Below are 27,032 nucleotides of genomic sequence, written 5' to 3'. Positions count from 1 at the left end.
TCTATTACATGAACAAAAAATCGAGATGGAAAAAATTAATGAGACCATCTCTAAAAAAAACTACCCCAAATTTTTTGAGTGAAAAATTTCGAATTTAACATAGTATAATTAAAGTGCAATTACATTTGTAATTGTACTAAAACTATAACTATGATGATATAACTTATATATAACTATGATTTGGTTAGCTAACACCCGCAATCTCGCGGTGTGGAGGTTAGGAATTTGACTCCTTGCATATGACCTGAATCTCAAGGTGATCTGATGGCCACAGTATCACATGAAAAAAAAAATCACGCATTACATTTTTCATCACTGTTTTAAAATTCGACTTAATTATTTTCAAATTTAAGCAAAATTATTTTCAAATTTAAGTATGTTTCTCAAAATCCAAATTAATTATTTCCAAACTCCATGTGCAATCCAATGTTTTGGGCCTGACAAGGCCGCGCAGGGAAGCCTACTCAACCGGCCCATTAACAATTCACACCCTCGACGACGGTTTGCCCTCTCTCCCGAGCCCGGGACTCCGGCCGCCACGTGCGTCCACCTCCCCGGCGGCGCCAAAACCCTAGGCAAGGAGGAGAGCAGCGAAGGGAGGGGAGAGTCCACCATGGAGAAGCTTGACGAGAGCAAGTTCGAGCAGCGGCTGCAGCTCTGGGCGCTCCGCATCCCCCGCGAGCTCGCCTCCGCCGTCACCCGCCTGCTCCGCTCCGGGTAACTCCTCTCTCGCTGGTCGACGAATCCACGATCCAATCCATCCAAGAAACGGAGAGCATAGCCCTAGGATTGTTTGATGCTATTAGTAGGAGCGAGGGGTAGTGCTGAGAGCTGAGCTGAGCTTGTCTTCCCCCCTGTTTCTAGGTACCTACTGGACAAGCCGCGGGTGAAGCCAGTCGTGGAGGATCCCGAGAGCGACAAGAACCGGCTCGTCGTGTTGTCGGAGAAGATCCAGAACCCCGGTATGCTTTTCCCTCTGCTCTAAAATTTGCACCAAATCGCTCGACTTTGCAAAGTAGAGCTTGTCAATTGGACCTCCTGTATGTATGTTTTTCAGGCTGTGTTTGTTCTTGGTAGCCTGTTCTTATCTGGAATTGTGAATTAGAACTAAGCAAATATTGTGAGTTGCTGTAAATATTTGAATGCCGTCACCAATACTTGATTGAGTCTAGTTAGATCCATTTGGTTGCTCATGTCTTGAGTACCATAGTTTACCATGCTTGCTTAGCGCCTTTTGATCGAAAGAAAACTTCTCTGTTTTAGTGTTTCTAATCTGTTTCGCCTCTGTTGAAAGAATGCTTACGTCTGGTTTTTGGAATACAGACCTGTCTGATATTGAGGAGAAGGTTTACGATTCACTGAAGCAAATTTGCAACATTGATGTTGTACCTTACAGTTTGACCCTTGGTTATTCTTACTGGAATGCAGGTCGGTTTACCATCTAATTCTCTAAGATCTTATTTCTGTTCTTTTGTTGCAGTGTGTTACTTAGGCACATTCAATCATGTTTTCTTTATGTTATTTCTTGTGCAAAGTAGTAGATGGCAAATTGGTCTTCCAAATCAAGGACTTCTTTTGAAAAGTTCCAGTTTTCTAGTTGTGAATGCTACTAATATTCGCTTCTTCATTTGTGTAGGAATGTAGGATTCCATATTGTTAAAGCTATTTTGATGTGTAGTGCTGAATTTCATTTGTTGGGTTTTCATCCCTTTTATTTCCTGTAGATCATATTCTGAAGCAGATCTTGCCTGCTGGAGTGGAGGTACCCTCTTCTTTTGAAACAATTGTTAAGTATACTAACTTCGACAGTGCTTCCTTTCTGTTGTCCCTTTCCATTTTTTGGTGGAACCTTGTTACTAATAGTAATTTTTATGGTACATGCAGGCCATGTTGCACATCTGAACATACCTGATGACTTGCTTCCATACAAAGATGTCATAGCAAAGGTCATCTATGATGTAAGGATATCTTCTCGAGTAACTTGCTCAATTCCTGATTCATCCTTTCTAAGTACACTTAATATGATCAAAGCACATGTTCATGAACATGAAGCATATCTACAATTTGTTTCTGAATGTAAAACAGTAAGGGGCTTTAGCAACTCTGATTATAGAGAGCAACCACAAATTTACATTTAGCATGTGGCTTCATGCACAAAAGAAAGATTCTGCCCATGATTTTACTCTTGTAATGTTCCTAAATGTCTGTCTTGATTGTCTTGTTTTCATCCTGTGAGCAGAGAACCATTCAATTGTCACATGGAAATAGCTAAAATAGAATTGCAACCCATGATGTGTAAGCAGGAGGCACTGTAAAAAAACAATAGACACATCTAGCTATTCACTGTTTGTTCTCTAAAGCAGCAGGATTATTCATAACTGGCAAGAATACTATGTTTGTTCCCATTATTCAGATAAAAAAATTTTACATGGTTATATGCAGAAAAATTATCCAAGGATTCAGACTCTGGTAAATAAAGTTGGGACCATTACAAACGAGTTTCGAGTTCCGCAGTTTGAAATCTTAGCAGGGAAAAACGATATGGTAACTGAAGTAAAACAATATGGCGCTACATTTAAACTTGATTATGGATTAGTCTACTGGAATTCGAGGCTTGAGCATGAACACATCAGATTGGTTTCCCTTTTCAAGAAAGGAGATGTTATATGTGACATGTTTGCTGGTATTGGCCCATTTTCGATCCCAGCTGCACAGAAAGGATGTATTGTATATGCAAATGATTTAAATCCAGACAGTGTTCGTTATCTAAGAACAAATGCACAGATTAACAAGGTGGACGATTATATATTTACATATAACATGGATGCCAGAGTGTTCATGCAAAATTTATTGGAAGTGCCTTGTTCAGAAAATAAGTCAGACTCTCAAGTTGCTGCTAATTGTTCTAGTGAAGACATTGACCCTGCTAATGAAAGTTCGACTTCAAATGGAAATCATAGTGGTATTTTTCTTTCTCTCCTCCTACATATTGCTTTGTTGCAGATTCGTTCTTCATACACATGATGAAGCTATCCACTTCCTGAACTCATGTAGATGTTCAAGAGAGCTGCCATAAGGATATAAATGACTCATCCATGATAAGCACTGCGACAAAAAGGCGTCAAGAAAGCTCAAATGGAGGTAATTACGTCATTTATTATGTCTTTAGGAATCTTGCAACTCATATGTCTGTCAATCTACTAAGTTAATAACAACTGTGATAAGCATGAAGATTTTACCTATTATGTTACTTGTAGTAGAGTTACACTTTTACCTCTCCTATAGGTGATGGGTACTGCCAAGAAGATGCTAGTCATACAAAGAAGAGGAACAACAAAAGAGTAAAAGGCTCAGGACCACCACCTGTCAAGCCATGGGAACACTTTGACCATGTCGTAATGAATTTACCTGCTTCTGCTCTGCAGTTTCTTGGTAATGTTTTTGTACTTTTATCCTCTCCAACAAGCTTTCCTGTTACATTCTAATGATCACATTATGTGCTGGGCAATTTGTTGGGTTACATGACATGCTCACAAGCCATGTTAGTAGTAGACCATTGATAACATTTCTATACTCAAGACAGCAGTGTTGTCCTTTTTGTTCTTTTGCTAAAAACACTAGAACTGAATCTTCTTCACAGATACATTTTGATTGCTCAATGAAGTCCAAAACTTAACCACAGATCCTTCATCTGTTTGCAATAAATTTCTGCAATACTAAAATGATTTAGATTAACCAATGATAGGCAATTGTAGGCACTAGGCAAGTGACAGCAGGGCATAAGCATATGGGATCTGTCATGCACAAATAATTATCTTTGAATTTTAAATTTGTAACAAAAATGACCATCCTATGAAAAGCCACACAAATAGAGGTGAAATTTTCTTAGAAAGCAGACATTCATAAACCATGCAGTGGCGGAATACTGTTGAAGCGGGAAGGTTTCTTTTCTTGTGAATTGTGAAGACCATTCCAGATTCAATGGAATAAGTAACTGTAGATAAGTATCATACTTGGATGCATGTATTACAAGTTGCCAAGTTTGTTCCTAGGATTTCTACAGTCTGCATGGAATGCTAATTTTGTGGCATTTATACGACATTTTGTGGCCTAAGTACGTGCAGTATCAATCTCTAGTTCATCCATGAGACCATGACTATATGTTCTTCTCAGACCCTCTGTTGGTTTTGAATTTGTTGTATGATGTGAATGCTATTTCACCAATTTAGGCCCACATTCTTCCACTGATCTGAAACCTCTTTCTCCAAATTTTCAAACGACCAATTTGAATTGCAAAATTTTGCATGCCTGTATTTGTTTGTCAACATGACATTCACTTTCGCCTTCAAGGTCATTGTTCTGTGTCAAAATACATCATTCATTTCAATCCACTGGCAATTCAAGATTTGTCTGCTGATGGGGGAGTACTCTTTTCTACATAAAGTACCTTTCGTTTGTGTTTTAATTTTTATAAACTCTGCATAACTTGCCACGTGAGCCTGGCTCATTCATAGCCATAACATGTGTCTGTAAGTTCCAAACATGTAGTTGCACTCTTGTATTTGTTTGATGCATTTGATTCTCATGTTACTAAGTATTGAACTGTTACAGTTTCTCTTTGAGTCTTTGTTCTAGTTCATAATTGTAGATCTGCTGTGCAGATTGTTTCAGTGGTCTTGTCCAAAAGAAATACTGGACCGGACCATTACCTTGGATCCACTGTTATTGTTTCATCCGTTCAAGTGAATCTGAAGAATTGATATTATCCGTAAGTCCATACCTCTTTGGTTGTTTCTCAACATGAGATAAATCGCTTTTATATGCTCTTATATATTTTGCGAGGCATTTCCAGTTTGTTTTAATGGCCCATTTCCCCTTTCAGGAAGCACAAAATAAATTGAATGCGAAGATAGCAGAGCCCATATTCCATAGGGTTCGTGATGTTGCACCTAACAAGGTATCCTCTGTCTCATATAATAAGACTAAGATTCATGTTAATTGTCTGCAAGATTACATGCACAAATTTCTTTATTTTGTTGATCTTAGGATACAGAAATCTTTTTCATTTGTTTGAGAGCACAATGTATGGCCCACCGCCCATAATATTTTCCTAGCAGAAACTGTCTCTTGGTGAATGGTCTTTAAGAACTTTGTGGTTAGCCACCAATAATAGTTTTTCTAGTTTTCCTGCATAATCTGGGAAAGTAACTAAGCAATGGATATTTTTTTATGTTTGTTGCTAGTTCTTGTGACATCTAATATATTGTGTTTTATATTTCTTGCAGGCTATGTTCTGTTTAAGTTTTCAGCTACCTAGCGAATGTCTCAAGGATGAAACTGAAGATCACATACAATCAGTTGACTGTTAGCCTCTTCTATACAGTACTCTTGAAGTTGTATTAGTTTTGCCTGCAGTTTTGGAGGTTCTATAAAAGAAATGGCGATCATCCGATGTCTCCTGCCAAGATGGAACCCAGTTGCATCTCATGGTGAAGGGGAATCAATGCGATATTTTTGTAGACTTTAAGGTGCTTTGCATGGTTGAAATCAATTCGGAGCCCTATCCGATTCAGAAATCTGCTGCCGTAGGTTTGCATATCTGGTTGCAGGGCTTTTCATGTCTGCGCTGCTTCTGGATTCCAATGCCTTATCAGTTTTTTCTAGAGTGTGGGTGGAGTTCATGTAAAACGGGAAAGGATAGTAGTACGGAAAATTATACTGTCCATTTATCGTTGTTCTCTGTATTTTTAGTTCCAGATTAATCCTATTGTTTACATCAATCTCATGGCCGTTTGCCAGTGTATTTATGTTCAGCCCATTTTCCCTTGTGCTTGCTAATTACCTCTGTTCCAAAATAAGTTAATCTAGCATGGAATCTGATAACTTATTTGAGGCGGTATACAGGCTGGTGTTTGCCTTTCAGTCTTCTTTCTGTACTGGTAATCTCTTTCTGTACTGGTAATCTCGGAAGATTAAACATAAGAGCAGAGCCTGGAGCTCATTTTCAGAAAAACTTATATCAGATTGATCACTGATGGCATGGGACGGAAGCAGAGTGGCTCAAATATGTCACAGTTGAGCAGGACTAACGTTAAATTACACAGCACACAAAAGCTAGCTTTTGTATACAAGCAGAAAACACAAGGACATGGCAAAACCCAAGAACACAGGAGGAGGATCTTCTCCTCTGGAACGAACTCCTCTTCAAGATTCAACCAAGATCAGGGACGATGAGGTAATCCTCCTCGTCGTCGGGGAGCTCGACGCGGGCCTTCTTGCTCTGGCGGAAGCCGGTGGCCGCGGTGAAGGCGGCGGCGGCGGTCCTGGTCGGCGGCCTGTAGTACGCCACGTCGTTGGCCGCCTGCGAAGCGAAGAGCTCGGGGACCTCCGCCGTCGTCCGGCCGGCGGCGGCGCCGCCCTTGGGCGCCTGGTTGTGGAACAGGTCGATGTCGGCGAACCACTCCAGCTCCTGGAACCCGAGCGGCGGCGACGACTCCTTCTGCAGCTGCAGTATAATCACAAGGCGTGGTTGCGCCATGAGAATTGAGAAAGAGGGAACCCAAAGCATGGCATGGTGGTTTGATGGTTTCAGTTTGTGTAGGTGCTTGCCTTGTCGCCGGTCTCGTAGTCGGAGAACTGGAGGAGCTCGTCGACGGCCCAGCCCTGCGGCAGGAACTGCGGCGAGGGCGTGTCGACGGCGACGGTCGGGGCCGGCTGCTGATGATGGTGATGATGCTCGGAGGAGCCCATGGGCGGGGCGTGGTGGTCGGAGTCATGGGCGTCGTTGCCGCCGTCGCAGGGCGAGGCGGAGGCGAAGCCGACGCGGATGCCGGTGGCGAGGTAGCGCTGGTGGTTGCCGGAGAGCGTGCCGGGGACGTGGATGGGCTCGTCGCAGTCGCGGCAGAAGAGCGCGCGGTCCTCCACGCAGAAGATGAACGCCGCCTTCTCCTGGCACACGTCGCAGCGCGGGAGCCTCGCCGAGAGCGCCTCCAGCGGCAGCCGCTGGTGCTTCCCGGCCAGCTTGTTCGCCGCGTGCACCTCCACGTCGCACGCCGCGCACAGCGCCGCCTCGTCCGCGCAGCACACCACCGCCGCCGCCGCGCTCTCGCACGCGTCGCACTGGATCTTCATCTCCTCCTCCTCCTCCCCAACCAAGAACACAACTCAAGAACAAGATAAGACAGCCGCAAAGGTGTGGCTGCGCAGCTGCGTGCTGCGCGTCGGCAATGGAAAACGAGCGGCAGAAGAAGGGGATCCAGAAGCGCGGCTCGGCTAGTGGCGCATATAAACCCGTGGCGCGAGGGAGCACGCAACCGCGCGGGGCGCGAGCAATCAACCAACCAACCAAGCGAGCGAGCAGCGCGCGAAACTTGTGGTGGAGAAGAACTTGTGGACGCGAGCGCGCGGCGGTGGACTACTACTAGTCTGCGCAAGTCGCAACTCGCAACGGCTTATTTTGCCGCGATCGCGCAGCTGCGAAGATTTTGATCTCGATCTGTGCTGACTCGACTGGCCGATACAAGAAGAATGGAGTAGATTAGTAAGATTCACGATAAAAAATAATGGAAGCTTATGGCTGGCTATAGCTCGTGCAGGGCGCACAGGGTTCGCAGCCTAAGCATGGCCACCCATTCGCGTGCATGCAAAATTAATCAAATCAGATCAAATCAGATTGGCAATGTACTCGGTGTTGGTGTGCATACTTTGCATGTTGCATCGGTTTCTTTAATCTAGGAGTAAAATGTGCTCTAGCGATTAAATTAGTTGTGAATTTGTGATCGACGTTTTTGCATTGTTTTTTTAATATAGGGGGAGTATCATACTGTAGGGATTAGATTAGTACGTGATCGATATTTCTATTTCGGGTGGCTATGACTTACTGAGGAACTAGTAGTGGAAAATTCCTTCAACTTGAACCGAGTGCATGATGCAACTGTAGTTGGTGGTGGACTGGTCTGTGGTAAGTACGTTTAGGAGGATTGCAGTTGGGGCGATAAACCAGGCTGGGGTGGATTTAGGTTGGTGCTGGGTCATTATTGCGAGGATTATCGGTCAGATTGGCGGTGTCCCTGTCGTGATAAATGATAAAGTTTCGGGCTTTTTTAAGCCTCCGCTGAAAAATTTATGAGGTTGTTTCTTTTTCGTCTTGTTATTTTTGTGTAAGCGTATAGTATATCAGTTTGTCTGCTATTCTGCATTCTTGCCGATATGGGATACTGTTAGTGATCTGTTCCTCAAACCACAGTTGCTATTGTTAGGTGGTGGACACGATCCTTCTCCTAATCTCCAACGCTGTAGTATTGCTGTATGCAACTGTAATGTACACTACTAACAAACTCCCAGTGGATCATTCTTAGCTAGCTATCACGCATCTGTTCTCTAACGCAGCAACTTGTTAAGATATAAAGCACGCTCGTGACCACGAAAAAAAGCCCCCTCTTTTCCTGCCAAAAAGCCCCTCTAATCACATCATCAAGACATCAACCCTGCCGGCCGACAAGTTGCTTTCAGTAAGTTTCAGCGTTTGTGGCTGTGGATGATCGAGCTCCTTCGGGGAGGGAGAGATCGAGATCGAATATTAATCCATTGGAATTCGTTATACCTTAAATTAACAACGTCAATACTACTCCGTCAAAAATAACGAATTTCTAACTATAAACCTTAATACACATATGTCCAGTTTCATGGATAGGATTGATCTTTTTTTTGGACGGAGAGTATATGTTGGTGAATTGGTTATGATCCTTCCGTCCAAAAATATAAAAATTTAAAATTAAATGAGACATTTTCTATTTCTATCAACTTGGATAGATAGACTGTTCAGTACTTTGAAAAAAACTTTCATTCAATTTTAGGTTATTATATTTTTGAAACGGAGGAGGTAGATAGCAGGCCTCCGGCTACGCCACACCGCCGTTTGGCCTTATTCTTTTTGCAAATTTCTGCATGTGATGTGAGGCAGGCAGCTCAACTTGGCAGACGACCGTGGTGAAAAATCCGATCAGTGTTTAGAGTTGTACTACTGTACAGTTGGCTTTGGATTATTGCATTGCAAAGCCTCGTCTTTTCAAGAATAAATCAGCCCATCACGGCATCATGCACCCCAGCTAGCACCAATAGGATTAGTTTCGGAAAAAGAACCCAGCACAGCACCAATCGTTAAGAGATCATATCATTAAATAAAAAGAGGAAAAAAAAGATCGAGAGCCAACGCCAGCCACACGTACACTGCCTGGTAGTACAGTGCATGCACCAATTAGCTGACACTGCTCGCTGCTGTGGCAGCAACAGGGAGTAGCGCTAGTGGCAATGGCAAGGCGCGAAACGGGCCGGGGAGACGACACGGTCACGATCGAGCTCCGCATTCAATTTGCCGACGACGAGACGCGACCGCTGAGCCGCCGTGAGCCACTAGCTAGCTCGATCCCCTCTCGTGCCTCGCCGCCTCCTCGTCGCCGCCGCCGCCGGGTTTGCCTCTTGGGCGCTGGGCCTGATCGGGCAGGCAGGTGCATCGTGCGTGCACGCCTCCTGTCGCGTCGCGACCATATGGCTCGCGCGCGCGATGCCGCGATCCGCCTGAACCGGCAGGGCAGGCAGGCGGCTCGCTGCTCGCTCGTGGGCTCGTGGCGGAGGGCGCTCGGCGAGTCCGCTTTCGCTGCATTTGCAGCGCATTCATGGGCAGAGGTCGACACGGGTTTAGGTTGTGAAGAAGACAATGTCGACATGGCTTGTGGCTTGGGTTTTTCGGCTGCATGGATAACGGGGGCCATGGAAAAAGTGCAGCCCGAATTGGATGGCTTAATTTTTTTACGTGGAATGCGGAGTCCCTTTTCTTCTTCAGTCAGGTCGGGGCCTTGCACATCGATCGTTCACTTTTCTCTGTTCCTAGACGGGGTTGCAAGTCAATGTTTCGCTCGGTTGATAAAATTGTGGATGACATATTTAGGCGCAGTTCAGGTGAACCATCAGGTGTAGGCGTGTAGCCTAGCGGGAGTAATCGTCCAAGAAAACGTACGTGGAGAGATGGGCGAGAGTACCCCATTCACTTTCCAAGATCGTTTCTCTAGTGTACGTACGTGTCATCTTGAAACACGGTTCAAAAGCAAGAGCACACATAAGCTATCTATCTGGAGTACATGCAAGCTATATATGTTTCATTAAGCGATCGAAAGACATTAGAGATCGATATTCATATTTGGTTTGAGTGTTATCTTGCCATTGTCCAAGTACGTGGTAAACCATTCCAAGTACCAGTTATAACCAAGTGTTACATGTTATGCAAAATCAGGCAAAAAAAAAAGGTTAGGTGGGATTTAGGTTCTCATCGGTTGCTCATATTCTCTAACTAGCTAGGTGAAACCTCGCGCGTTGCTACGGGAGTTGAGTATGATAATAAGTAAAAATAATGTGTGAAATAGCTAGAAAACATAAGATTATGTAAGGTAATGTGGTTTATGATAATTTAAATTTGAGTGATATAACTTTATGAAATAAGAAAAGTACTGAGATAGTTTGGACCGTAGATTAATCATCTAAAGGATACAAATAATTGAGATAATATGAATTAATGAGAGAAGAAAATAAGAGAGATAATTTGGACCATAGGTTAATCATTTAAGCACTACAAAATTGATGTGATATTTCTTAATAAGAGAAGAGAGAAATAACATTAACTAAGTAGTTGGTGCAGATGAACTATACGGGTATATAGCAAACTATAAAAAATAATGAAGATATATATTGAAATATTATGTGAATTATGCGCGATGATGATTTAACATACTTGCATTTTAAATGCTCTAAAACTTAATAAATTATAAATTTATAGATAATATAGCATGTTTTGCATGGTGTTTAAATTTAATGATTGTTAGTAGATTATGATGCGGTATCTTGTTAGTGGAGGATGATGTGACATCTTTGCATGTTAAGTTTTAGAAATTAGTGGGTTTATAGTAAGAGAGGATAACTCAAAACGGCTTATTAAAGAAAAAAATTAACTTACAGGTAAAATTTTTATATATGTGTGTTGTTAGTGATTTAAAAATTAATGTAAAAAAACTACGTTAGAAATATCTTAAAATCCACTTCAAAAATAAATTTTAAAATTCAAACTTTAGATTTTTTTTTCTTTGGCTTACTAGGGTAACCAATGGGGCTCAAGGAGGCTTAATAATCCTAAGGATAAATTTAAGATCTGATTGTTCGAACGCTAACTTTGCCACAAGTTAATTTGTCAAAACTGTGGCAACAAATTATTGGTCACAAGTGAAGCAAAATTTAGCTACAAAATTATCATATAATATGTGAGCCAACAATTAACTGTCGTTGTTAGGCAAGTTCAACCAAACACTAGCCTAACAAAGTGTAGCGCACATAACATGTGGCGTGGCAAACTGTGACAGTGAACCGAATCTCACTTGAATGGGGTGATTCTTAATAGAATTTCTCAGAAATTACAAAGATTCAAATGAAAATCATGTATAAAATTTTACGCCATCCAAATAAGTAGACGGTAAAGTTTGAAGCTCGGCATTAACGCAGAGTTCGATAAAAACTTTTTCAAAGCGAGATGCATTAACGCAGAGTTCGATAAAAACTTTTTCAAAGCGAGATAGACGATTAAGAATTAACTATTATAAATTTAATAAATAGATTATTTGATTTTTATAAAAAAAATATATATGTACCATTGCAAACGTGTTTGAGGAAACGAGAGGGTCCGAATACTTCAGGCCGTCGCACTGGCGGTTGCGATTGGGCTGCGCTTCGATCTTTGCGGCCCAATCACACAGAAAGCACAAAGATGATTGGGCTGTTGGACCGATAGCGTGATTGCCATTTCAGCCCGCACTTCCCAAGGGCTCCAAGCCCATAACGCCTGAGGCGAGCCTGTTAGTCACAGACTCACAAAACGAGTGGGGCCCACATGTCAGTGGCCGTGAGGGAGCACAACCCGCATCCGGTAAAAACCCACCCGTCCCCAACCTCTCCGTCCAATCCCCCACCGCCCCGCCGCATCCGCCGCAGCCGACGCCGGCGCCGCCCGTGGTCTTCCTCCCGCCCGCCGCGCGCCGGGAGATCGATCGTCGCAGCTCGCCGGATATGGCGTCCCATCCGCCCGCCCTCGATATCCTAGGTACTCTTTGCCCCCTTCCCACCCTTCGTTTTGCACCCCCCGCGATCTCTTCCGCGAGGTTGGCTACTTAACTAGTCTACCACCCGTTTGACGAATTGCTCGACCCGGATCAACCGCAGTGCGTGAGCCTGACGGCTTCAGCGTGTGGTCGGGCCCGCCCTACCCGACGGGTTCCGCGCCGCCGGTGAGGCTCCCGAAGACGGCGTGCAGCGCCACCTACTTCTCGAGCGACGGGTCCCGCCTCCTCGCCACGGTGGCCTCGGCCTCGGCCGCGGTCTACGACTGCCGGACGCTCTCCGTCGTCAGGTCGTTCGAGCTCCCGGGCCTCCTCGCCGCCGCACTGTCGCCCGCGGGGACGTTCCTGCAGACCTTCCAGAAGTCGTCCTCGCCGCAGGAGAAGAATGTCACCGTTTGGCATGTCGACACCGCCACCGCGCTCTACCAGCACTACCAGAAGAATATATCTAAGGCCACGTGGTTCGTTTTACTGCAACTTTGCTTCTTAGAATTATGATTCTTGAACTCCCATGCTTAATATTACAATCTGATTTGAGAGCTTTTAGTATGTGCATGTTTTCTGGTTGTGTCATAAAATTTTTCCGCATATTATGCTTGTAGAACTTTGTAAGAAGGAGCGTATATTTTCTTTAGTTGCTTACATTCCAGTGCATTTGTTGTTGCAATCATTTTGTCTATAGTAATAGCAGTTTGAAATTATAATTGTAAATGAACCTTGTCAATGCTCATATGCTACTGCAAGTTTGTCTCTTTTTATGCTTCTAATACAAAACTTCTGAAGAAAATAATTCTAGTAAGAAATTTATCCTATGCACACGATGCTTTGACTGGATACTGGTTAAATTTGTTGATCCTGAATTTGTGAGTGCAGTATTACTTGTATTATAATTCTAAATGGATTAGGTGAAAAATATGACCTACAGCAGCCTGAGAGAACTTGTATTCATGAATTTGACCAAATCTCGATTGCCAAATGGGTTGCTGTGTTTAAATTTGATGGAACATGTCATGTTGATTCACAGGCCAATGGTTCAATTTTCTGCGGATGAGTCAGTTGCTTGCCGTATGATGACTAATGAGATACAATTCTTTGAACCAAAAGATTTCACAAAAGGTTTTGTGTACAAGCTAAGAATGCCTGGTATAGCTACTATGCAGCTAGCAAGTGCACCGGGATCTCATGTTGCTGGATTTGTTCCTGAGGCAAAGGTCTGATTTATCACAACCACTTTGATCATGCTTTCACAAGACACAAGTCTCACAAGCTGATTGTTTTTTTATTTCCTTTTTTCTCTTTAAGTAGGGTGTTCCAGCTAGTGTTCAGATCTTTTCTTGTGACAAGGATGCACAGGACCAAGCTGTTGCGCGTAGGAGTTTTTTTCGCTGTTCTACTGTTCAATTTCACTGGAATAAGGGGTCCACTGGGCTTCTAGTTGTTGCTCAAGCTGATGTGGATAAAACTAACCAGAGTTACTATGGTGAAACCAAGTTGAACTATTTAACAACTGATAGGGCCTTTGAAGGAATTGTTCCTCTCAGTAAGTACTAAATTCATAGATATTGATGACTGTTTCTCTAATATCTGATCATTAAGCCCATTGTTAACTGGCAGAAAAGGATGGTCCGGTGCATGATGTGCAGTGGTCTTACTCAGGTTCAGAATTTGCTGTGGTCTATGGATGTATCCTTGCAGTCTCAGTTTTTACATGCAATGCGGTAATTCAAGTTTAATATCTCAAATACTTTGTGCGCCCTTTGTCTCCTTGGAGTGTTCCTTGACAGAATCTCAGTTATGCCGGCCAGAGCAACAATATTCAACAAAAAATGCAACCCTCTTCTGGAGCTCGGTGAAGGCCCCTACAATACAATAAGATGGAACCCAAAAGGGCGATGTATCCTTAGCAATAATTTGATCCAGTAGCCTTTGCTGTGTGGTCTGCTTCGAAGGGAACACACTCTTTATAAAAGTTGGTCTGTTACTGTTCAAGTATAGCCATATAAAATTTACAGGTCAGTCATGATTTGCCTGGTGATATCCTTGACCTCATTTTATCGACCAGTTATCGTTTTAGCGGGGTTTGGTAATTTGCCTGGTGACATGGTATGTTACTACACGACTACCATATTTATATGAGCCTTTTACCTTTATATGGGAAATACCACCATTTTCTTGATATACTCTTTTAGGAGACAATCTTAAACAAACTAGAAAAGCTAAAAAAATGATTTAATGTTGCTAGGCGATTTGCAAAATAGCCACAGTGTAGCTGACAGAGTATTTTCTGCCTAGGCATTCTGGGATTATTCAGAAAAGAAATTGGTAGGAAAAACAAAGGCTGAATGTTCTGTTACGAGTGAATGGTCCCCTGATGGTCGCCATTTTATGACTGCTACAACAGCTCCGAGACTCCAAATAGACAACGGGTACATTTTTTGCAGCCTTTGGAGTATTAATGAAAATGGGTAGCATCATTGTGATCTTTATCTTTCCTATTACAGGATTAAAATATTTGACCACAATGGATCTCTGCAGTTCAAGAAGATGTTTGAAAAGCTGTATCAGGTATCACCGGGCACCTGTTCACCTCAGTGTGACCAGTTTGTTGTAGACGTGCATGCTATGTTGGTTCTGCATGCTAACTCCTAAGTCCTAAACAATTTGTAACGAGTTGATAAAATATTTCCATAATCACACACACTCCATCCTTGATTTTTCTTTTTTTTGAATTACACAGGCTGACTGGAAGCCAGAAGCGCCTGAAAAATTTAGTGACATTGCCGACCTCACGATATCGTTGGGTAGCATAAAAATTGAAGAAACGAAAAAACAAGGTTCTTTACACTTTCTTATATTCCATGTTAGTAAGTTCTGGTCAATTGATTTACATACTTCATTTTCTGTATAGTTTCAGCACAGGGTTCTAAATCAGCACAACCATCAAGCAAGGCCCCTGCAAATATAGCAGCGAAACCTACAGCATATCGACCACCTCATTCAAAGAATTCTGCAGATGTTCAGGATAAGGTATATATTAGAGATCAATTAGTAAGCCGTGTTAGGGTTGCAACAAAAAGAAGTGTGCATAAATCTTGTTTACTATTTGTTGCATCGTTGTGCTGAGTAAATCCTTGGTTATGCTGGCTCAATTGCTGATTTATAGTTTATACACATCCAAGGCTGCAAAATCCCTATCCAAGCAAACTGCTGTGGTTTTGTGCAGAAACAAGTAGTATTGTTTGTTGGTCGCACTCGGCCAAATATATTTGGCTCTTTTTTTTCCCCGATGTTTTATTGGCTCTATTTCAAGTTGTTAAAGAACTCAAATTTTTGATATTGTCTATTGGCTTAACACATTTGTTTGGTGAATTGCAGCTTTTTGGTGGGCTTGCTTCTACGGGGTTAGTTTCTTGATCGACAAATTAGTTTTCTTGTCTTGTTTTATGTAATTATTTTTACCTCTATGCATGATCACTAACATTGCAACTGGGACAGAGGAGAGATGAGCAAAAATGCACTGAGAAATAAGAAGCGCAGAGAGAAACAGAAGGAGAAGAAGGCTGCTGAAGGATCCGGAGCCTCTGCTGATGACAATTAAATCCACTTCTACTCAGTGAAATGGTGTCTCAATCCAGAAAAATGGCATTTTGCCATTTGAAATGTAATCACGCGAATATGCTGTCAAAGTAACACTGCCTGGGAAACTGTCCTTGATTCCGCGCGATTAATGCACCCTGCTTCTTAGATCTGTTGTTTCTTGATACAAGAACGGCTCGAAATTTTGATAGTTTTTGAAGTTTGAACTGATGGTTTGTATGACAAAACCAAAAGATACTATCAAAGCTACTCCTTTCATTTCGTTAGTAACTGATGATTAATAGTAGCTTCACCGACGATGTGAAAATTGGAGAGCAGAGAAATACGCATGGTATCATGTGAAAATTGCATAAAGGAATCTTCTTCACGTAGTATAAAAGTGAACTTATTTTGGATATACATGTCTATGTTTAGATTCATATATAAAAGTGAGCTTATTTTAGAATGGGGGGATATCTCATTTTGATGCCTAGTAGTCCGACACGCGACAAGAATTCATATGTTGTCTTCAGCGAAGAAGCGCATCGGTACTTACTACTCGTTTTCCATTGAAGATTATACATTTGGAGCCACGTTGTCAAGGGTGACCCATTACATTCCAACGCTAAGGAAACCAAACCAAAATGCAGTGAAACCAAGCTACACCGGTTCAACTTCAACATAATCTACAATTTGCCGCATATGACATGAGACGCCGGCTAGCTTATATATGCGATCTCATCAACTACAAAATTGCCAGGAAGTTACTCACTTGGTTAGTGCTTAACAAAACGTAGAAAATACGCATTAACGAACAAAGAAGAACAAATCACTGCCCCGGGCAAGGAACGCTATCCAGATTCCAGGTCATTGCACCAGCCATGAAAACAGTACTGCTCATCGCCACATCCATGTGCTTCAGAAGGCCAAAAAGGAACAAGGGAGCACCTGAACTAAGACTCCTGCGCATGCGGGCGCCAATTTCCTCGGCAGAGTTCCTCCATAAGATGAACAAACTTTTGAGGCTGTTGCCACCAAGTTGGTTTGGAGGTGGCTGCTCTTTCATACTGGTCTTCTTGTGAGCCTTCACTTTGCATAAAGCTCTCTGAGAAATTGCGCCATTTTTGCATGGCACGTTTCAACCGCGCAGTACGCTTGCCAGTAACAAGATATCTGGTGTAGTCCCTGGCGAGGCGATACAGCTCCTCACCTCTGATTATATGGATGTACTGCAATATTACACAAATACAAATTAGTTTCTTAATATATATTTAGTGCCTGTTGTTTATTTTGAAGCTACATTACACCGACTTTTTCTGTGACTACACCGAGACTTTTATGGAATACCCAGATAATATTGCTCTTAACAGTGAAATGGTGCTCTCAGTCTCCAGTTTCTATGCAGTTTCAATGCATGTAGCAAGTCTTTTAGTGCATTGACCATGGAGCTATCTACAGGTAAGTTGTTTCGACATTACAGTATGTCGTTAATAGTTAAGCTAATCATAATAAGATACTTGGAAAGCAGGACTATGCTACAAATTGGGGTAAAAGTGAAAGTGTCAGAAGAAATAACATTCGGAAAGAGAGTACAAACAAGAATGTAACGTTAGTTACCACAAGAATGAATGCAACGGTTGCTAAGATAACTTGGACTAGTTCATCCAATGATTCCTTGAATGATTCATCTTCTGGGCCACCAGAATCACCACTGCCTCCACGACGATTTCGGTTTCCTCCACCTCCACCAGATCCTTGTTCTCTCAGCTTAGCTATCTGTTCTTTCAGCAAGTCTTGAATAGGCCGTGGCTTTTTGGCATCATCCATGGCCTTCTTCAAAGATTCCATAAAGGGCTGCAACAAGGCAATATACATGCATTGTTAAGCAGATAATTCTGCAAAGCAAGTGCAATGCTAACAGAAATTAAATCTATGTAAAAATTGTAAATGCATGTTTCTAGCAAAAAAAAAAGTGTAGTGCAATAAACTGGAAATGCATAACCATCTCTCCGTATAAACTTATGTATTTTGTTTCAGTATGCTAGAGTACTGTTTCAATATGAATACCAAACTAGAACGTCTCAAATAAATAAGATGGGCCAACAGATGCTTGGATCCAGTAATGAAGTACTCCCTCCGTCCCATCCCCTCCTAGGTTGAGTTTTTTTGGAACGGAGGGAGTAAGTAATTGTCACATTCAGAAAAAGATTATGCTCACGTAAATATGAGCCACAACTACATTGACTTCACTTAAGGTCTTACAAGATGACAAGAGATTGAGAGTTTAACCAATACAGGTATCAAGAGATATAAAATAGAAGGAAACAACAGTTTGATAGGCCGAAGTTTGTTTTGGGAGAAGATGGAGCACATATGAAAAAAAAAGGAAAAGAAAAGGGGTTGAGCAAATGATACTACAAAATTTGCAATTATCAAATCAGACCATATGTTCCATGCTCCATCATACATTCATGCACAAAAAGGATATGCCAGAGACTTACATCATTTTCTGCCTCTGGGTTCACCTTTCCACTCGAGGCACATAGAGGAGGAAGCTTTTTCTGGCTAGCAGCAACAAGAACAAGTCGCGGGTACACCTGCTTTTGAAGCTTGGGAAATCGAACAGAATGTGTCGTTAGGGAATATTGAGGATGAGATAGTAATCTGCCTGTCCTCCCAAGACCAGCAACGGGCCTATCCACAATAAGCCCACTGTTCGGCTTGCAAGTGAAGTAGCTCATGCTTTTCTATTTCTTGAATAGTTAGATGCACCAGATCCTAGCCTGCAAATTTTTCAGGCAGCATAAGAACTTCTCATGAATTACAGAGAAGTGCTAATCTATCGGAAGATACAGAAACTAACATAGTTCAATCGTGTCGAGTGGAAACATAGTGAATTTTATAATAGAAAAAAGGGAATGCTGGGCTCCCCAACTCCCTCTATAAAGCATTAAGCGATGAATATCTACTTATATATACCAAATATTGCAATGTAGACTTTCTAAAAAAACAGATGAATTTGAACCCTTCTGTCTAATCATACACATCCCCTTCCATATAATGAGGTAAGGAGATTGTCCAGTGTGACATTTGCAAGCAAGTCATAAATACTAACTAACCTGTGTACCCAACCATCCAATATGGAAATCACATAAAATAAGTGATGTCTTATGGAAAATAAGACCGTTATAGGAGTAAATAGAACTCTACAATAGAAATGTTGTCATGAGAAAAACTCTGGTTACTGGACATGAGGACACAAAACTACAATACTAATCACATAATCCCATCAACTCATTGGTGCCAAAACTATGCCACAAATCACAAGCAGAATGCCAGACCACATGCATTCAACATGTTGGAATGGACGGCACAATGCACCTGTCTTTCTTGCTATTTCACAGAGGGACACCGGACACGGAAAATCCCACCTTTTTTTCCCAAGCAAGTCCAACTCAAGAACCAAACTTAAGCTGAGGGGATAAACCACAGCGCAAGGCAAGCATCTACCTCCACCAAGAAAGCACCGCCAAATAACGAATTGAATTGGTGCAGGTTACCTCGAACACCAACGGTGATGGATACGTGTTCCGTAAGGTGGTTCATGGCGGTGGACGGCAGGCGGCGAGGCGGGGGTGCGGGGTTGGTGGGTGGACGGGCGAGGCGGGGTTTCCAAGAAGGCGGATGACGAGGAGAAGACGAATCGGAATACCAAACTAGCTTCTCCTCTCGCTATCCCCACAATTCCAAAACGAGCGAACGCATCCTACCCACAAAGAGGCACAAACCAGGAACCTTCCCGGCGGTGGCGGCGACGACGACCACCGGCCGGAGTTAGGGATCGGGCTGGGCAGGGTAGGGAGGGCGAGGAGGGGAGTTTCCGTTATGCAAAGGGATTCCGTGCCAGCATGCCGGACCGCCGCCGGAGGCGGCAACGCGGGGCGTCTAGGCGGGCGCGGCGGAGCTGGGGCCGGTAAGGATCGTGGCGCGCGGAGAAGAAACACGAAGCGGAGATTGACCGGCGAGGAGGAGGAGGAAGAATACGAGGAGGGTAACAGGGCTTACCGGAGAGGACGACGGCGTCGGCGGCGGCGGGCGGGCGGGCGGTGGTCGTCGGGGTTCGATGTGCGCGTCGAACCGGGGAGGGGGTGAGGAGGAAGGAGGAAGGAAGGGATAAGAATCGAGATGCATTTCCTTGTATTTTTAGATGGGTCGCACCCGTTAGGAAACCGGTGAGCCTTCACTTTGGGCCCCACATGGGCAAAGGACCATGGGCTTTAATAACGGGCCGTCTTTTATGGGCCACCTATTCCAATTGCCAAACATGGCCTAAATTCAAACAGATGAGAAATGAAAAGGAAAAAGTACACCAGAGGTCCCTCAACCTGTCATCGAGTTACAAAATTGTCCCCCAACCGTAAAACTAGATACCGGGTGTCCCTCAACTAACAAAACCGTTCGCTTTACGTCATTCGGTGGTTTTGACCCCGATTTTGTCCGACGTAGTGCTGAGTCAGCGTGGGGCCCACGTGGGCCCCACATGTCAGTGTGGCCACGTCAGCCTCCTCTCTTTTTTCCTCTCTTCTCTCCCTTCCTCATCTCTCTCTCTCTCTTCTTCGCGAGGTTAGCACTCAGCAGTGCGAGGCGGCGACGCTGGCCCGGGGGGGGGGAGGAGGGGGGAGGAGCAGTGTACGGGCGGCGGGGGGAGGAGCGGCGCGCGGGAATGAGCTAGGCGGCGGCGGCGTCACCGAGTAGCTTGATCTCGACCAAGCGTCAACGCGCAAGGGAGAGCGGCGGCAGCAACCAAGTCTGCATCCGCCTTCCTCCCGACGGCGGGGAGCGGCTGAACTACGGGATGGTCGACAGCGACGACAACGACGAACTCCCTCCACCCTTCCCCTTCCCCTTCTGCCATCTCCCTCCTTCGCCTCTCCCCACCTCCACCGGGCTACCGCCGTGCTTCCCCACCGCTGGCCGTAGCGGCGTCGTCCTCCTCCTCTCCCGCCTCGCCTCGTCGACGCCCGCGACGCCCGCGACGCCCGCGCCTCCCTGTCAACGCCCGGCAGCCCGGTGCAGGGAGGTCCTGGCGGTCCACCGATGGCCTCTCCTGGCCATGCTCCCTCCACAAGAACGTCTCCGTCGCCGTCGACCTCACCCCCATCGTAAGTCCCTCCACAGCCTTGACGTCAACCGCCAGGACCTCCCCCGCGCTGGGCTACCTCCGTGCTTCCCCATCTTTGGTCGCCTCCTCCTCTCCGCCGGGCTGTCACCGCCGCCGCCGGCGGCCTCCTCCCCAGTCACTGGCCGCCTTGCCCAGAGAAGAGGAGAAGAGAAGAGTGAGAGAGGAAGGGAGAGGAATGATGTGGAATCCTGACATGTAGGCCCCACGTGGGTCCCACGCCGACTTAGCTGCCACGTAGGACAAAAACCGGGGTCAAAACACCGAATGACCTATTGTGACCGGTTTTGATTAGTTAAGGGACGTTTGATATCTGGTTTTACGGTTGGAGTTGAGGTACCTTGGTGTACCTTTTCCAAATGAAAATGAGATAGAGCTATGGATGTACCAGGGTTCCAAAAACGAATACCACCCCCGAGTGGTCGTTATCGATGAAAGCTGGTAAGATTTGGATGCATTTTGCCGGAAATTTGAATTTCAGTTTAAACTCTTTCGAACCTGGCAGTTTACAAAGTGGTTTCTGGATTTGCCATAGCATTTTCAAACCCGATGGAGACCCTGTGCGAACTGACAGTAGTGGGGCTGGAACCGGACATAGCAATGGCAACACGCGTCTCATGAAACCAGAAGAGTAAGAGCAATCCAAGGCTTGCAATTTTTTTTTTCTCTGCACATGGTGCTCTCGTCTCTAGGGGAATTTCGTCGCCGTGATCAACTTGCATGAATTTTCGCTGAAAAAAATACAAAAATCCCCCTCCTATTTTCGCCCTGCACGAAACGGGTTGCCCTCTCCCGCGCGCGCGCGGCTCTTCCGCCGCGCCGCGCGCTGCAACGGAGCTCACCTCATGTGCGCGTCCGATCCTCGCATCGCGTACGCACGCACGGCACACATGAAGTCGGCAAAGTTCAACGTCGATGGCTACGTCGCGCGCAGCAAACACCTGCGACGACGTTTCTACTTCTAGATGCCCATATCCACTAGTTCGTCCTGCCTACGAAATATATCCAGTAGGAGTGAACCAACGGCACGCACATGAGCGATTTAGTCCACACAAGTGGACGCGGTTCGGTTCGGCCACCATCCAACCGGAACGTGCAGATGCCGGCGTACGTACGTGGACGTCAACGCATTTGAACCGGTCCTCGTTTGAACAATCTCGCGCCCAAAGTCAGACCATGCATTTGCCGGTCGTTATCGATTGTCCTCAACTCCTCATCCATGCATCGCCTGTCAGCTCTATAAAGCCACACGAGCCACCGGAAGCTTGACATCACAATTAAAGTCACAGCATAGTAACCAACCGAACCAATCATCAGCCATGGCGCGAAGGCTCTCGCTGCTGGCCGTCGTGCTGGCGATGGTGGCGGCCGTGTCGGCGAGCACGGCGGCGGCGCAGAGCTGCGGGTGCGCGTCGGACCAGTGCTGCAGCAAGTGGGGGTTCTGCGGCACCGGCAGCGACTACTGCGGCACGGGGTGCCAGGCGGGCCCCTGCGACGTGCCGGCCACCAACGACGTGTCCGTGGCGAGCATCGTCACGCCGGAGTTCTTCGCGGCGCTCGTCGCCCAGGCCGACGACGGCTGCGCCGCCAAGGGCTTCTACACCCGCGACGCCTTCCTCACCGCCGCCGGTGGCTACCCTTCCTTCGGTCGCACCGGCTCCGTCGACGACTCCAAGCGCGAGATCGCCGCCTTCTTCGCCCACGCCAACCACGAGACCATAAGTAAGCAGAAACACAAAAAAACAACATACAGTATAATACTACCAGTAGAGACCACGGTATACCTAACATGACGATAACGTTGTTGCAGAGTTCTGCTACATCGAGGAGATCGACGGACCGAGCAAGAACTACTGCGACGAGACGAGCACGCAGTGGCCGTGCATGGCGGGGAAGGGGTACTACGGGCGCGGGCCGCTGCAGATCTCGTGGAACTTCAACTACGGGCCGGCGGGGCAGAGCATCGGGTTCGACGGGCTGGGCGACCCGGACGCGGTGGCGAGGAGCCCCGTGCTGGCGTTCCAGACGGCGCTCTGGTACTGGACCAACAACGTGCACGACGCCTTCGTCTCCGGCCAGGGGTTCGGCGCCACCATCCGCGCCATCAACGGCGCGCTCGAGTGCGACGGCAAGAACCCCACCGCCGTCAGCAACCGCGTCGCCTACTACCAGCAGTTCTGCCAGCAGTTCGGCGTCGACCCCGGCAGCAACCTCACCTGCTAATTACAGGGATTGACATATGCTATGTATGTGATTTTGTACGAATAATAATTGTCATAAGTAGTCAAATAAAATCGTATTGCATTACGTCAACGGTGTTTGCGGCATAGGAGTATATATATTTCCGTGGACAGATTTTCTTTGTCGTCTCAGTCAAATTTTGTGGCTCCTGAATATTTTCACGTGACTTGTTTGTTTGTTTGTTGTGTTTTTGGATATTTCTCCGCCATGCAAGATCTTTTCGTTGGGGAAGCTGTCTTAATCTGTTTGAACCGAGTCACCGAGAGTGTGCAGCAAGTATACGATGGAAAGTAAGTATGACTAGTAAGAAGTTTAAGTCGTGTACAATAAATACTTGAGATACTTTTGTGTCATATATATGTTTAACTATTTACGATGGCCATCACCCATATTTGCAATTTTGAGAGTATTCTAGTATGTTAATAAGCTCAATATATAGTATGTTAACTATGCACGAACTGCATCGCAAGAATAAAAGTGGAGTAATTTTTAAGATTAACTTTGAAAAAGCTTATGATAAGGTTAAATGGCCTTTTGTTCAACAGACTTTGAGGATGAAAGGTTTACTCCTAAATGGTATCAGTGGATAGCTTCTTTTATACATGGGGTCATGTGGGTATTAAAGTTAATGATCAAATTGGTAATAACTTTCAAACTTTAAAAGGTCTTAGGCAAGGGGATCCTTTATCTCCAATTCTCTTTAATTTAGTAGCTGATATGCTTGCATTGCTAATTAAGAGAGCTAAAGATGCTGGTTTTATAAATGGGATGATTCCTTATTTAGTGGATGATGGTTTATCTATTTTGCAATATACGGATGATACTATCATTTTTCTGGAGCATGATTTACAGCAAGCAAAGAATCTGAAACTGATTTTATCTGTGTTTGAAAAGCTATCTGGCTTGAAAATAAATTTTCACAAAAGTGAATTATTTTGTTTTGGTCAAGCAAAGAATTATTATGATCAATACTCTAATATCTTTGGTTGTAAGCTAGGTGCTTTTCCTGTAAAATATCTTGGTATTCCTATACATTTTAGAAAGCTTAGTAACAAAGACTGGAAAGTTATTGAAGAAAGAATTGAGAAAAAACTTAGTAGTTGGAAAGGTAAGCATATGTCTGTTAGGGGTAGATTAGTGTTAATTAATTATGTACTTTCAAGTTTAGCTATGTTTATGATTTCTTTTTTTAGGTTCCCAAAGGGGTTCTTCAAAAAATAGATTATTATAGATTACGCTTCTTTTGACAAGGGGATGATCATAAGAAAAAGTACAGACTTACTAGATGGGATATTATTTGCCAGCCCAAAGATCAAGGCGGCTTGGGGGTTCATAACCTGGAAATTCAAAACAAATGCTTGTTGAGTAAATGGTTATTTAAGTTAATAAATGAAGAAGGGGTTTGGCAAGACTTGTTGAAGAGAAAATATCTTTATAATAAGTCTATAACCCAAGTTGTTAGGAAAGAAGGTGATTCCCATTTTTGGTCCGGTCTAATGAAAGTTAAGGATACTTTCTTGAATATGAGTTTTTGGATTCATGAATAATAGGGAACAAATAAGATTTTGGGAAGATAAATGGTTAGTTAACTTGCCTTTTAAAGATAAGTATCCTTCCTTGTATACCATTGTCCAAAGGAAATGTTCTTCAATTGCTAGTGTTATGAGTTCTGTTCCTCTTAATGTGTCTTTTAGGAGAGCATTAGTGGGGCAGAATCTTATTTCTTGGCATGATTTGTGTGCTTCTATTGTTCATATCCAGTTGAATCACTCATCTAATTGTTTTAAATAGAACTTTAATCAGAATGGTATGTTCACGGTAAGGTCAATGTATCTTGCTTTAATTAATAATAGCTATATTGAGAGAAACAAGATAATTTGGAAGCTCAAGATGCCGCTTAAAATTAAGATCTTTATGTGGTATTTGCTTAAAGGTGTCGTGTTAACTAAAGACAATCTAGCAAGACGGAATTGGAATGGTAGTTTGAGATGTTGTTTCTGCATGAAAAATGAATCTATCCAACATCTTTTTATAGATTGTCATTATGCAAAGTTTTTATGGAGAGCAGTCCAATTCTCTTTTCTTTATACCTTCCTAGTAGTATAACCCACATTTTTTATGGTTGGCTTTTGGGGTAGACAAGAAAAGGAGTAAGCTTGTACTTGTAGGAGCTTCTGCAATATGTTGGGCTCTGTGGTTGAGCAGGAATGATTTGGTTTTTGATAAATCACCATCCATTTCTTATAGGCAGGTAATTTTCAGGGCAACATATTGGCTCTGATACTGGGCGCAACTACAAAAGTTTGAAGAAGACGGAGAGTTTATAAAATTTACATGTTGCAAGCTTGAGACGACAATTATGCAACTTTTTGTCAATTATAGTTGGAGATTCACAAATAGACTTCAATAATGTGTTCTCCTTATTTTAGTTTCGTTACTTATTTTGTTCATGGGGTGTTCTCAATGATTTGTTGAACTACACTCTTGTTTGAGTGCTAATATGCAATAATTGGCTGTAGTTCTCTTGAGCAAAGACCGGGATTTTATATTCCACTATCTAAAGAAAAAATTGTATATCATTCCTACAATTATAAGGCTATAATCTACAATTTCTCTATATGTATTTTGTTAGTTGTGGGGTGTTTGGTTGCATCCACGAAGCCTGACTCACATTAGGCCATATAAATTAGTCATGCACTAGCCCGCGAGCTAGGACGAGACGATGCAAAAGTGTCCTCCCAGCTACGCTGAGCAGAAAGGTAGGAATCGAGTATTAGAGTGCGCAGCCCGGTCCACATATTATGGGCCACCCAGGTCACATTGGGTCTACTCCACCACAGGTCTATCGGAGTCACAACTTTAGGTCTTAGGCTTACACAACACAAAGTCTTTCGGGTTGTGTAGGCCCATGACCTAAAGTTGTGACTCCGGTTAGACCTGTGGTGGAGCAGGCCTAATATAACATCGGTGGCCCACAATAGATGGGCTAGGCAACACACTCTAACATCGAGCTTTACAACTCATCTTGCCCCGCTTGATGCAGCGCGCTACATCCGCGTGTGCATCAGGTGCATGAGACGCTCGATGAGGTCACCGCCCCGCCCTTTCCCCTTCCTCGTCCCTAGACAGAGAGCGAAGCCAGAGGTGATGGCTTGGCGATGAGCTCGACGGAAGGAACGATGATGGGCACGGCAGAGAGCACCTTTCTATCCATGGCCGTCTCGCACCTTCTTCCGCCGCCATCCCCAACATGACGGTGATTTAGTTATACAGTGAAAACCATACCATGCTAGTTTTACCTTTTCTACAATAGGAATGGACAATTTTTCAATGATATATATTCGATGTTATAGTATTGTAAAAGCTGATGTGCTTCCTTACCATTGTATTAGGATATATCATATCCACCCAAAATCCCTTATATTTTGGGACAGAGGGAGTAATTCACTGTCATGTTCAATCGAGCTAGAACTAGAGTTATTATCAGAGGAAAGAATTTGTAAAAAAAAAATTGGCCCAATAACTCGAGCCCAGAAAATTCAGCGCATTCAAATGGGCCATGGAAGAGGGAATGTCGAAACGGCCCAACTCGAATTCAGAATAGGGCGCCGGTCGCTGTTCGAAATGAACACTGAGCCAAGGCTATTTTATTTGAACTTGCGTTCACCGGCCGGTTAACTTTGCTTTCCTACTGTTAATTTGTGCTATTATGGCAGCTTATCTACATGCATGTCTAATGTCAACTTTGAAAGTGCAACAAGCATTTCGTGAGCAGGAATCTCCTGCTCCTCAACATACGGCCCCAACCAAACAACAACCCCAAGTTATCTGCTAGTTGTCGGTTGTCGCGTTAACTTCGGCTAGCTTTTGCCGGTGAATTC

The 27,032-nt window shown here is 44.2% G+C and overlaps 5 protein-coding genes across 5 annotated transcripts; 3 read left to right on the top strand and 2 right to left on the bottom strand.

Annotated features, from left to right (window-relative positions):
- Positions 1-493: 493 nt before the first annotated feature.
- Positions 494-5,780, top strand: LOC127762964 (tRNA (guanine(37)-N1)-methyltransferase). Its single transcript, XM_052287509.1, has 11 exons — positions 494-717; positions 865-962; positions 1,324-1,428; positions 1,725-1,787; positions 1,885-1,958; positions 2,443-2,962; positions 3,055-3,141; positions 3,286-3,432; positions 4,662-4,768; positions 4,883-4,957; positions 5,286-5,780. The coding sequence occupies exons 1-11, from the start codon at positions 614-616 to the stop codon at positions 5,367-5,369; spliced, it is 1,464 nt and encodes a 487-aa protein (XP_052143469.1). The 5' UTR covers positions 494-613; the 3' UTR covers positions 5,370-5,780.
- Positions 5,781-6,001: 221 nt separating this feature from the next.
- LOC127762965 (B-box zinc finger protein 25-like) lies at positions 6,002-7,372 on the bottom strand. Its single transcript, XM_052287510.1, has 2 exons — positions 6,610-7,372; positions 6,002-6,505 (listed from the first exon to the last, which is right to left on the bottom strand). The coding sequence occupies exons 1-2, from the start codon at positions 7,129-7,131 to the stop codon at positions 6,212-6,214; spliced, it is 816 nt and encodes a 271-aa protein (XP_052143470.1). The 5' UTR covers positions 7,132-7,372; the 3' UTR covers positions 6,002-6,211.
- Positions 7,373-11,971: 4,599 nt separating this feature from the next.
- LOC127763092 (uncharacterized) lies at positions 11,972-15,958 on the top strand. The gene is made up of 13 exons (XM_052287685.1): positions 11,972-12,139; positions 12,259-12,616; positions 13,180-13,366; positions 13,461-13,695; positions 13,770-13,838; positions 13,948-14,049; positions 14,218-14,258; positions 14,448-14,581; positions 14,657-14,720; positions 14,893-14,989; positions 15,064-15,182; positions 15,531-15,556; positions 15,651-15,958. The coding sequence occupies exons 1-13, from the start codon at positions 12,106-12,108 to the stop codon at positions 15,751-15,753; spliced, it is 1,569 nt and encodes a 522-aa protein (XP_052143645.1). The 5' UTR covers positions 11,972-12,105; the 3' UTR covers positions 15,754-15,958.
- A 418-nt stretch (positions 15,959-16,376) lies between these two features.
- On the bottom strand, positions 16,377-19,912 carry LOC127763093 (uncharacterized). Its single transcript, XM_052287686.1, has 4 exons — positions 19,797-19,912; positions 18,233-18,514; positions 17,349-17,585; positions 16,377-16,960 (listed from the first exon to the last, which is right to left on the bottom strand). Exons 2-4 carry the CDS (start codon positions 18,470-18,472, stop codon positions 16,685-16,687), a joined length of 753 nt encoding a protein of 250 aa, XP_052143646.1. The 5' UTR covers positions 18,473-18,514; positions 19,797-19,912; the 3' UTR covers positions 16,377-16,684.
- Positions 19,913-22,192: 2,280 nt separating this feature from the next.
- On the top strand, positions 22,193-23,223 carry LOC127763548 (chitinase 6). Its single transcript, XM_052288286.1, has 2 exons — positions 22,193-22,632; positions 22,721-23,223. Exons 1-2 carry the CDS (start codon positions 22,230-22,232, stop codon positions 23,131-23,133), a joined length of 816 nt encoding a protein of 271 aa, XP_052144246.1. The 5' UTR covers positions 22,193-22,229; the 3' UTR covers positions 23,134-23,223.
- Positions 23,224-27,032: the final 3,809 nt, after the last annotated feature.

This window comes from Oryza glaberrima, chromosome 2, assembly GCF_000147395.1.
Source record: "Oryza glaberrima chromosome 2, OglaRS2, whole genome shotgun sequence".
NCBI lineage: Eukaryota > Viridiplantae > Streptophyta > Magnoliopsida > Poales > Poaceae > Oryza > Oryza glaberrima.
Note: the sequence above shows the minus strand (reverse complement) of the source record. Positions and strands in the feature narration are given on the sequence as shown.

What these genes read in the sequence shown, in the direction of transcription:
- LOC127762965 (XM_052287510.1), bottom strand. Translation starts at nt 7,131, where the DNA reads ATGAAGATCCAGTGCGACGCGTGCGAGAGCGCGGCGGCGGCGGTGGTG. An exon ending in ACTACGAGACCGGCGACAAG is followed by an intron (nt 6,506 to 6,609) that starts GCAAGCACCTAC and finishes ATTATACTGCAG; the next exon opens with CTGCAGAAGGAGTCGTCGCC.
- LOC127763548 (XM_052288286.1), top strand. Translation starts at nt 22,230, where the DNA reads ATGGCGCGAAGGCTCTCGCTGCTGGCCGTCGTGCTGGCGATGGTGGCG. An exon ending in CGCCAACCACGAGACCATAA is followed by an intron (nt 22,633 to 22,720) that starts GTAAGCAGAAAC and finishes ACGTTGTTGCAG; the next exon opens with AGTTCTGCTACATCGAGGAG.
- LOC127763093 (XM_052287686.1), bottom strand. Translation starts at nt 18,472, where the DNA reads ATGAGCTACTTCACTTGCAAGCCGAACAGTGGGCTTATTGTGGATAGG. An exon ending in ACCCAGAGGCAGAAAATGAT is followed by an intron (nt 17,586 to 18,232) that starts GTAAGTCTCTGG and finishes GCCTTGTTGCAG; the next exon opens with CCCTTTATGGAATCTTTGAA. An exon ending in CCGTTGCATTCATTCTTGTG is followed by an intron (nt 16,961 to 17,348) that starts GTAACTAACGTT and finishes GTAATATTGCAG; the next exon opens with TACATCCATATAATCAGAGG.
- LOC127763092 (XM_052287685.1), top strand. Translation starts at nt 12,106, where the DNA reads ATGGCGTCCCATCCGCCCGCCCTCGATATCCTAG. An exon ending in AGACTCCAAATAGACAACGG is followed by an intron (nt 14,582 to 14,656) that starts GTACATTTTTTG and finishes TTCCTATTACAG; the next exon opens with GATTAAAATATTTGACCACA. An exon ending in TGTTTGAAAAGCTGTATCAG is followed by an intron (nt 14,721 to 14,892) that starts GTATCACCGGGC and finishes TGAATTACACAG; the next exon opens with GCTGACTGGAAGCCAGAAGC.
- LOC127762964 (XM_052287509.1), top strand. Translation starts at nt 614, where the DNA reads ATGGAGAAGCTTGACGAGAGCAAGTTCGAGCAGCGGCTGCAGCTCTGG. An exon ending in ACCCGCCTGCTCCGCTCCGG is followed by an intron (nt 718 to 864) that starts GTAACTCCTCTC and finishes CCCTGTTTCTAG; the next exon opens with GTACCTACTGGACAAGCCGC. An exon ending in TTCAAATGGAAATCATAGTG is followed by an intron (nt 2,963 to 3,054) that starts GTATTTTTCTTT and finishes GAACTCATGTAG; the next exon opens with ATGTTCAAGAGAGCTGCCAT.